Source organism: Haemaphysalis longicornis, unplaced genomic scaffold (assembly GCF_048455015.1).
Source record: "Haemaphysalis longicornis isolate Haplotype H1 unplaced genomic scaffold, Haemaphysalis longicornis Haplotype H1 scaffold_1, whole genome shotgun sequence".
Classification (NCBI taxonomy): Eukaryota; Metazoa; Arthropoda; class Arachnida; order Ixodida; family Ixodidae; genus Haemaphysalis; species Haemaphysalis longicornis.
The window spans coordinates 418540833-418552104 of NW_027526203.1; the positions used below are offsets into that span (position 1 = coordinate 418540833).

General features: G+C 48.5%; 1 protein-coding gene across 1 annotated transcript in view; it reads right to left on the reverse strand.

Annotated features, from left to right (window-relative positions):
* The window catches only part of LOC144155614 (uncharacterized), a 40532-nt gene extending 29260 nt beyond the window's left edge, over nucleotides 1-11272 (reverse strand). Inside the window, exon 1 of the mRNA XM_077687158.1 lies at nucleotides 10530-11272. Coding sequence (XP_077543284.1) covers nucleotides 10530-11023 — 494 coding nt within the window. The 5' untranslated portion in view covers nucleotides 11024-11272. The remainder of the gene's footprint in view (nucleotides 1-10529) is intronic.

Sequence of the window (11272 nt, forward strand, 5' to 3'; positions counted from 1 at the left end):
TTCCGGCCACGCAGAGGAGTAGTGCGAGGCCGTTCCCGACAGCAGTAAATGTCAGCAGCCGCAGGGAGCTGCTTCCCCCGGAGCAAGTGGAGCAACAAGTATTTCTTCACCAAAACTTAATACAGTAAAAGAAAGCTCTGCGTGTAATTCCTGAATAAATATTCAACTGATAATAGCTTCATCAAATGCTCTGCCTATAGTGGGCTCTAATCCTTAGACGGGTCACACTTTGCTCATGTTTCTTTGTAACATGAGATGCGTACTATTTCGAACTATTCGATTCGAAATTGTTCGACCAAATCGCTATTCGCTTCGAACCTCAAATTCACTATTCGCTCATCCCTAATAATTACAATAGGGCAGAGGCATACCCCCCCTCCCTCCCCCCCGAAATAAATTTCTGGCTACGCCACTGGTGCATGTTATTTGACACAAAATGTGATCTGCGGTGGGGCTGAGCGCAATGCAGAACGTCAACGTCATGCCACAACGCAGACCGCTCTACTCAGTCAAATCGTATGCACAAAATCGTCACTCACCGAAATGTCATTGTTGGCTGCATGGATTGTTCAGAACAGAGAAAGCTGTGGAGAAGCTGAACCACAGCACCACCTAGTAGTGTAGAAACGAAACTGTGCCATGGCGCACCATGCTAATGTAGCGTACGTGCCTTTCGGCGTATTACCTGCGGCTGCGACTCTCTCTCGCCCACTCTTCTCGTTCTCACACTGGCGCTTTGACATGTGCTTGCCCAATGTACGCTCTTTGGAACAAGGAATAAACAGGTCCTCGCTGACTGTAGAAGCGTTGAGTCGTCGGTAGCAAATAATTAGAAAAAAAAACGAGATAGAAAATTATAGCGGACCCAAGCGCGTCGAATGCTTTACAAATGCTTGATTAGTAAGTTTGGCTGCGGCGATCATGGGGTATACCGTGCGAAAGACGCAGACACTCTGTCTTATAAAGCGTTGTTCAAGACCGTATCGGACAAGCTTTATAAGCGGTACGCGCTGCTCTCTGTGCGTGTAACTTTGCTAGTCTTCAGAGTATGCACACAGGGTACGGGTGCTTAACGCATGCCCCAGCAGCGTCTGTAGCGACGCGCGCTGCAGCAGCACACGTTCCTGTTTACAAAGCGTAATTGCTCAATGCCCCTGCAGTGGGCGTCTGTGCAAGTTTGTGGGTATGCGTATCACTTGCGACGTCGACCGGTACCCGCAGCTTGGAATGCGCTGAGTACAATGAGTACTTCTTTCCAGTGGGTACAGGTTGATGACGTTAGAAGTCAAAGTATGACGTTCGGCCTTCAAGTTCAGTCTTCCGATGTCGACATGATAAGCAGCGTCGTACGCACTGTACGCAGAGCGTCGGGTACCGGTCGAGTACGTTAGACCTCAAAGCGTTATAAGCGCAACGTCGAGTCGTCTCGTACTGGCGTCACCCCCTTCCTAACTGCGCATCCCTCGAAAATACGTAATCCGAGGGCCGGCAGCGTTCTATTCTCTTGCTCCCGTGTCGGCATTCTCTTTACGTGTCGTGGCCGGCCGCGGGTGCACTGCTCGCGCACTGAGGCTTCAGACACCGTCCCGCCAATTTCACAGTTGGGGCAGCACTTACACTTGTGCGCAAAAGAAAGAAAGCTGCCGATAGTGTTGTCTGCCGCCTCTTCATTTTTCTAAAGGCGAAAGCCTTAATTGCCCCATTCCGCGAAAACCGTTGTTCTTGTGGCTGTTGTCCGGTCAACAACATGGCCGCTGCTCTAATGAGTAAATAAAAAAAAAAACACGTGTGTAATACGATGGGATTTGAGCCGGGGATCCACAGTAGCAGCACAATGCGCTACCACTGCGCGATCTCCACACTTCCTTTATTCAAGGAAAGCTTGAAATAACGAACTTGAACGTGCGATGTGTGAATGCTAAACGCCATACAGTAAAGCCCACCTTAAGGAGATCTGACGATGATGACCTGAACTCGCGTACGCAGGTAGGTTGGTAGGCCACGGGGGATTCCTTCAGCCGAAGAGCTGTATGCTCAACTCTATACAGAAAAAGCCCACATTAAGGAGCTCTGATGATGATGATGACCTGAACTCACGTTCTCAGCTCTATGGGCAGGCCACGGGTGATTCGTTCGGCCGAAGAGATCGATGTATGCTAAACGCCATATAGGAAAGCCCACCTAAAGGGGCTCTGATGATGACGACGACGATGATGATGATGATGACGACCTGAATTCACGTTCGCAGGTAGGTGGATAGGCCACGGTTGATTTGTTCGGCCGAAGAGCAGGGGGTTATGCGGGCAGGCGCTCGTGAGCGTAATCGTGCGCGTGGATCGCGAGCGTCGTGCGGATCCCCGAGTTCGTCAGGCGGAAGTGGAGCTAGGCCAACAAGCGACGACGGCCTCAGTGGTCGCTGTGCATTGCGTGTTTACCATCAAGCTTTCGCGTATTTTATTTCCTTTTAGAAAAGGGACGAACAATTTTATATAAAAAAATATTTATTCCTCCTATTTGATGGAAAAAAGTTCGGATCGAGATAGCGTAGTGGTAGCGCATTGGGCTGCTAACGTTGCCAGCGGTGGAAAAAAAGTTGTCGTTCCTTTTCTTTCGGAGCACGAGGTCGCGGGTTCGATTTCCGGCCGCGGCGGCCGCTTTTCTGGTGGAGGCGAAAAGCAAAAACGCCCGTATGTACGAGATTTCGGCGCACGTTAAAGACCCCCCAGGTGGTCAAAATTAATCCGGAGCCCTCCACTACGGCGCGCCTCGTCGCCTGCGTTGCGTCGGCGCGTTAAACCCCACAATCAATCAATCCTTTTCTTTCGTGGCACATACCCACCACGACGGTGATTTCAAGGTCTACATTCAAGTCACATCGCTGTTGTTAATTCATGCTTTAACTACGCGGCACCCCAAAATCACGAAACAAAAAAGAAAGGATGTATACAGATCCACGACTCAAAATCGGCGAAGATCTGTGAAATCTGCTACTCCAATTTTGAACTTTCCTTAACGTTACCCAAGTTTACTTTTGTACATGAATAACGGTTTGTTTTCTGTTCGTGGTTGTTGTGTCCTGCATTAGTTATTTAGAAACAAAAGCGGCAATATAAGGACTTTAGGTTGTTATGAAGAGGTTGGGCAGCTGAAGTGCACCATTTCATTCATATTTAACATCTCATCAAAAGACGTGCATAGATTCAAAATCTGCAGGTGTGACAGTATAGCTTACGTAAGAATTACTAAAACTATTTCGTCAAATGATTTTTCTCCACTTCCTAAATGTAGTCGTAGGAGTACCTTGGCCCTCGACGCAAGGGCATCGAAGACCAAGTAGTGCCAACACTGTACTTCACAAAAACGCGTTTCGGTGTTTCTGTTTATTGGTTTTGTATGCTAAAGCCTATTTTACATTTCCAAAGCATGCTGCTCGCTCTTCCTAATACTGCTTATGGTTGCTACAAAAGCCCATTTTCCTGCTGCTCCAAAACGGTTCGGGTCATCGCGTCACTGGAAGCCTTTTTTTCACTTTTACTCTGGCAATCTTGCGTGTCTGTGCGAGTAAAAGAAAACGGTCTCAAATGTTGACCATAACGACTACCATGCAGTAGCGCCATCTAACAGAAGGCGTAGAAACTACCTTGCAATATAGCGTAGTGAGCAGTAACACCGATGGCGCGGTTAGAGATCACCTAGTCCCTAAAGTCGCCCGGCGGGCATTTTATCTCCGCTTTCTTTCTGTCTTTCAAAATTCTACATCTGTTACAATGACCTACCGCATTCTCCCTTTTGCATTTGTCTTACTTCAACGTCGCGGTTGGCACAATGACATATGGCGCTCCCATTTATGAACTTAACAAGACAAACCTTAAAACTCTCCGTGCTCTACATAGAGCTACTCTGAGAGCAATTACCGGCCTTCCAAAACACACCCAAATCGACGCCCTCGAGCGTGCTGTCCCCATCCCTCCAATAGACACTATTATGCACGGTACGCGATGTCAGGCTGAGGCTAAACGCAGCCTCACAAGACAGGGCATTGAACTTATGGCATGGGACGCCCAGAAGCCTCCCCCGGAAGTGCCTCTGCCGACTGTGTTGGCACCTTGGACGTTCACAGACAATGTCCTAGGACACAGTTCCAGAGCGATACCACAAACCAAGTGCCATGCAAGAAAACGGCGAATTCGGCACCTACAGGACACCAAACTCAAAGGGGAAGTTGACATTTTCACAGATGCAAGCATTACATCGAGTACTGTTGGCACCGCATGGATATGCCCGGAACAAACATCTTTAAATGGCAGCTCTACACTCCACTATAATAATGCCACAAGTCTGGAAGGTGAATTGCACGCTATAAATAATGCACTTAGTCATCTATGCTACGATCTCGACACCCGGCCCGCTGGACACGTGCGTATCCTCACAGATTCGTTTGAGGCTGTACAAGAACTCCGGAAGCCTTTCTCATCCAACCCAATAGTGAACTCTATTTTGCTGCAAATGGAACTCCTCAGAGGACAGGGTGTACAAGGCCGAATTGACTGGACGCCGGGCCATGAAGACACGAACACAGGAAATCGGGCTGTCCACGTGGCAGCGCAGGAGAGCATCGCTCGTTCCTCTCCACCGAACTCCTCGTTGTCCTCTTCCACGCCCCCGGCTCTTCTCCTGCTCCGACTTAAGAAGGCACAACAACAGGAACAACGGATGGCCTCCCCCACAGGTTACTTGTTCAATGTCGGCACGCAACCAAGAGCGGCTGAAGTGTTCATAAATAAGTTTTGTGCTGACGCTGCGTATACTCCACATATAATTCAGAAATGGACCCGCAGACCTGAAGGACGGGAACATTGCCCTTATTGCAATATGGGCGTCAAATCTGATTTACACCATTTAATTTGGTCATGCGTATACTTCCAAAAGCATCGAACTCAGCTTCTATCCCGTCACACTCCGTTTACCTTCCCTGATATATCAGACAACATAGACTGCGGTGAGCTTCTTTCGGAGCTTGCTAGCTTCGCAATTAAGAGTGGTCTGGCGCGAGTCGTCTAGCAGGGCGACGCCTAACCCGTCACACTGACTCAAAAACTGTGAAGTGTGAATAAGTTTGAAATGTGAATCAAGTGTGAAATGTGAGCTGAGTGTGAACTAAGTGTGAACTGTGAAGTGCGAACTAAGATCATATTCTATATACCCCCCTTCCCATCCCAACCCCAACCACCCCCTCATTGGCTATGGCCTTCCTTTCAAATAAAAGCTTCAACTAACTAACTACTTCAACGAGCCCCTCATTTCCCATTCTGATTCCATATATGTTTGCCCTGGCGAAGGCAAGTCTCTTTGCTGAAACGTTGGCAGCAACCGTGGTTTCTCCATTACCAAGTTGGTGGCATGAATGAATGTAATACATATTTTTGCAGCCTTGAAGCAATCTAGCCCACACACATTATATATATATATATATATATATATATATATATATATATATATATATATATATATATATATATATATATATATATATATAGGGAGTAGTAGAACTTTGAAGATGGTAGAGAACACAAGAGAAGAAAAACTTCGAACAAGGTAAAAGCACGATTGTGGCCTACGTTTCAGCAAAGAGAACTTGCTTGCCTCAGGAAAGCAAGAAAGCCCTGAGGAAAGCAAGTTCTCTTTGCTGAAACGTAGGCCGCAATCGTGCTTATACGTTGTTCGAAGTTTTTCTTCTCTTGTATATATATATATATATAGAAAATAAGGGTTGGCAGTCAAGAAAACCTCGGAAAGCAAAGGGGAGGTTGTGGTGGGTCATAGAAAGAGATGAAGAATTTTTTGAGTCGAAAAGAAAGTGGTGAAAAAATGCCCGCCGGGTGGGATCCGAACCCACGACCTCCAGAATACCGGTCTGGTGCGATAACCACTACGCTACCAGCGGGGCTGTTTCCCCAGCACTTTCTAGGGTATTTATGTTAAGGTATTTTTGTTTCCTGCACTTGGGGGTGGTCGCCAGCGCCACTCGGACTACTCGGGGTGAAGGGGACCTTCTTTTTAACACCCGGGCCGTGACTCGAGTGTCTACGACATGTCGAGAGTGGTCGACCAGCGTTTAACCCTCTTAAGCTCCCTTTGGCACCAAGACTGCCACAACACCACTTTCTTTTCGACTCAAAAAATTCTTCATCTCTTTCTATGACCCACCACAACCTCCCCTTTGCTTTTCGAGGTTTTCTTGACTGCCAACCCTTATTTTCTGTCTTATTTCACGGAGCCCCTCATTTCCCATTTTCTGATTCGCTACATGCTTAGCGAGGGCCTCTGTCCTGGCAATGCTGTATTGTTGATTTGTACACATTGTTTTCGTACTGAAAAATAAGCTTCAATCCTGTTAACTAAAGTGTCGGTCTTTAAAATAGGTTTTAGTTTAGTAATTTGGAGTGAGAGATGCGGTCGAATACTTTTTCGAAATCTAGGAATATTGGGTCAATTCGGCTTTGCCTACTTAGAGCTGCCGCTATGTCGTGAACTGTTTCAACGAGCTGGGTAACGGTCGAAAAGCCTCGCCGGAAGCCATGTTGTCTTGTATCAATTATTGAGTTCTCGTTTAGGAAGGTGAGAATGTGTTTGAAAATTATGTGTTCCAAGACTTTTGCGCATGCGTAAAGTAAGGATATTGGCCAGTATGATGTGGGGAAAGACAGATTTTGTGTTTTTGGTATGGGGACGATTTTCGCGTACTTCCAATCGGCTGGGAGTTCCGCGCATGATAGTGATTTCTCGAATATTAGGGTAAAACTTTTCGGGGTACCGCGAAAGAAACGCATTCGAAATTCCGTCAGCTCCGGGCGATTTTTTTTTGCGTCCCGATTAAACAAAAGTGCTAGGACAACTTCCTCGGAAATTCCAACATCACCAGTCAGCATAATGTGTTCGTAGCTAGAAAACGATAAGCTGATACCGTCATGACGCGTGAACACTGAGCAGAAGTACTTGTCGCATCTGCGATTTCGGCACTGTCGGTTAAAAAGGTATCACCAATAGTTTGGGTGTAACTTTCTTTTTTGGCGATAAGTGCTGCTAGAACTTTTCCGGTAAAGACACGAGGAAATTCTTTAGCGTTATTTTTTGGTAGTACTCTTTTACTGTTTTTATTTTATCTGCTAGTAACACAAGTAAGCCGAGAAACCTATCGCTCGAGGGAGAAGTTGGGCGTTGCTTGCGTTGTTTTCTTGCCTTTTTTTTAGTTACCGTTCGATTCGTATCGTTTCTTTTGTTACCCAAGGATTGCGGTTCCGCAACACTTCCCGCTTCACAGGTACAAAGTCACGCACACATTTCAGAATCAAGAGCTTAAAGAAGTCCCATATTTCATCAATAGAATGTTTGCTCGATTCACACATGGCATGGAATTCAGACAAAGAACCATCTAGTGCGTCCAACATATATCAGTATCACTCTCACGTGCCCACTCTGACCACTATGGCAAGGATTTGAAGGAATACACGGAAAGTATGAATGTAAGCCGAACACGACAATATAGGTTGAGTTAAAACAAAGATGCAACTCAAAAGAAACCTTAACTGGTAATGAAACTTCGGGGATTAGTGGGGGAGAAGGGGGGGAAGGGGGAGGCTCGGGCCCCCGAACCCCCCGTAGTTAGCGCCTATGATAACTATACAGTTATAAGACACCATAACTAAGAACATTGATTGATTGTAGGGTTTAACGCGCCGACGCAACGCAGGCGATGAGGCGCGCCGTAGCGGAGGGCTCCGGATTAATTTTGACCACCTGGGGATCTTTAACGTCCCAAGAGAAAATATTTGAACTGGTTTTAGCTGGTTTCTGCTGGTTTCTGCTGGTCCCGGGTGGGCCGCTGCTGGTTTCTGCTGGTCCCAGTTGGGCTGCTGCTGGCCCCAGCTGGGCCGTTGCTGGTTTCTGCTGGTCCCAGCTGGGCCGTTGCTGGTCCCAGATAGGGTGCTGCTGGTCCCAGATAGGCCACTGTTGGTCCCAACAGGGCTTCAGTTGGGACCAGCAAGGCTCCAGTTGGTCCCAACTGGGCTGCTATTGGGACCAGTAAGGCTTCAGTTGGGACCAGCTGGGCTGCTGTTGGGACCAACAAGGCTGCAGTTGGGACCATAATGGCTGCATTTGGGACCAACAGTTGCTCCCAGGACTTCTTGGTACCCAGATGGTCTCTGCTAAAGGACCTACTGGAATCAGCAAATCATTAGCCGAAGGTCGTCTAGGACATCTACAGCTCAACTTTGTGCTCTTAAAACGAATAAATATAAGCCTGGTCTCGAAACAATTGGAGAGCTGCAGTGTATGTGCCCACTTCGGTCCTTGAGTCCTGGTTTTATAGCTATTTCTAGGCATAATATACTCGCCGAATATTCTATTTTCTAACCAAAGAGAAAGAGAAAGAAAAACGGACCCTCGCCCACCAACAATGCAAAAATCGGCCATGCCCTAACCCATGGAGGAAAGTCCATGCCCTAACCCACACTTAAGCCCTTCATAATTATTAAAGCAGCCAAGTCGGAGCGGACCTAAAAGCTGACAATTGTACAAGGAACCTGAATTTGCAGCTTCAAGGTATAAATGTGTTTTTGTCTCTGAATGTTCGTTAACGTACCGGCAACGTTTTTTTAACAAGCCGGCCGCGAAGCCAAACTGAAGCCATGCCAAGCTAGTTGTTTCCTAGCCAACATGGCGACGATTACGAAGTGCGGTGTGCGGTGGTGTGATCGTGTGTTTGCGCGGGACGAATACGGTGCCAACTGAGCATCTTGTAGCGAAATTCGACATCAAAACAGTCGGCGTCATGTCATCGAGTGTTGCCGCAGACGTTTTTTTTTGCCCAACGAACTTTTGTGAGCGTGAACACGGCCGCATGTCGCGGCGTCATGGTGTGGTACGTAGGACTCGCCGCTTCGTGTGTCTTTGTTAGAGGTCGTGTGTCCTGTGTACTAAATTCCTGATGACGACGAAAAGACGCTACCTGCATCGCTTGCTGTGCAAAGGTGAATGCCGTTCTGATATAAATTCATAATGGGAATGCTGTTCATTATCCATTGTATAAGTTGTCCAGAGGAGTTCAAGACGCCAGGAAATTAATTCGCTGTAAAAACGACAAGGGAAGTGTGCATGGCAGTTGCAACATTTGCTGGTAAATAAAATGCATCTGAATGCATCATGTGTAATGTGTACATCATGCTGTTCTAGCTGGAGGCACATGCCACTGGCGATATACATTTTGCCCACCAAGTGACTAATTCTAACTGGCAGCAGCAAGCCTGTGGGTCCCAACGGGGACCAACAGCCTGCTGGGACCAACAGCTTGCTGGTCCCAACTGGGACCAGCAGCTTCCCAGCTGGGACCAGCAGGCTGCTGGTCCCAGCTGGGAATTTGGCCATAAACCACCTCAACGGGGACCAGCAGAAACCAGCAGAATATTTTCTCTTGGGGTGCGCCGAAATCTCGTACGCACGGGCGTTTTTACCTTTCGCCTCCATCAGAAAAGCGGCCGCCGCGGCCGGGAATCGAACCCGCGACCTCGTGCTCAGCAGCACAACGCCATAGCCACTGAGCCACCGCGGCGGGTACCGTAACTAAGGGCACAATGAAACTCAGATAATGGGAGCAAATAGACAGTTGCACCACCTGTTACATGCCATTGAGTATACACTTTGAACGACTTGCTAAGCTGTGATAAGCGATCGCCTATAACAATTCAGATTTGGCAGGCGTTTCAACGAGCAGGATTATTTCAGAAATTCACACTTGAGCTGGAATACTAGTGGAATTATCCGCCTAACTCGCTTCTATAATAGGATCATGGGCGAAGCAGCGCATTCAACCGCGGCCACGGTTGACGCGGGCAACAGCGAAGTAATGAATTTCGTCAAAATCCTTGTCCTGTATAGTTCCATGCAGCGTTTGCTTGGGCTGTACAGATGCTACGTTGAATGTAGAACCACTAAACAGTACTAGTTGCAAGCGTTAGCAATTTTTCTGAACAGGCTGTTCGTTTTGGAGAAACAAAAGTCCGGAGTTGTCGACGGCAAACTGGCATCGAGCTCTAAATAACCTTTCAATAAGCCAACCGAAACAAATAGTACGGAAAGAAAAAATGGGGGGGGGGGGGGGGGGCGTATTCGCCGTATCCTTTCGTGCACAGCTCTCGATCAGCTACGACCTTGCTCTACGAGCTCTAGATGACAAACTTCAGTCAGCTTTGCTAATTCATGGGAGCTTCGGTTAGAGCTTCCCATAACAACTTCAGGCAGCTTCAGGGTCTCTGCCACAAGAGGTGAAGAAGCAGTATGAACAAATGCTCACGACTGGCGAGCTGCGAGGACATCCGCTTTAAAAGTTCGTGACGCGTCGCGCCCTCTGGCGTAACGCTGAGAACTCTACCGCCACTGCTGAGGCTGCCATGGCAAGCGCACGCACGTCGTGCTGAACGCAAGGCGCGTTGTACGACATGGTCGCACTTTTCGTGAGACGACGTACTCACTTTTCGACTTGGTAGTACATGTAGCCTCCCCTGTCACTGCGCTTGAGGACGCGCCGCTCGGCGAGCGGCGAGTCGGTCACCTCGTCGGCAGACTCCAGCTTGAAGCGCCGTTTCCCAGCAGAACCACCGCAGTCGGCTAGCGCGCGAGGCAGCGAATACAGCCAGCGCACATTTCCTCCCTCGTCTCTCTGCCGCCCCACACACCAGCCTGGCCCCTTTCCCAGGCAACCTGGCCGCCGTACTCTCTCTGCCACATCCTCTCGTCTCTTCTTTAGGGTTCCCCTTCCCACCCATCCGAAAGAGACAAAGAAGAGAGAGAGCGAAAGAGAGGGTGAATGGTGGGGGAGAAACGCGGATCCCGCTGCAAACCAACGACGCACAGACGCGCTACGCGCCCAAGGCAAACCCCTCGCAAAAGGCCGGTGCGAAAGAAGAAAAAACAAAATGACAGCAGCGGGGGAGAACACGAAGCGAACGGGGAAGCAGAAAGACATCGAGGAGGAAGGAGGGAGAGGAGCAAAAAACCGAAATCACGAGAGAGGGAGGATGAGACGAACACCGCGATAGACGGAGAGAGGAAAAACACGGCCCGCTGGAAACAGCGCAAGAGGTAGGGCGAGAGGAAAACGGAGGAGGAAGAGAAGAAGGCAACGATGTGAGAGGGAAGCGTAGAGGCAGGAAAAAAAGTCGAGGAAGAACGAGCAAGGGACGAAGCGCGAGGGAGCAGCGGAGCGGTTGTGCTA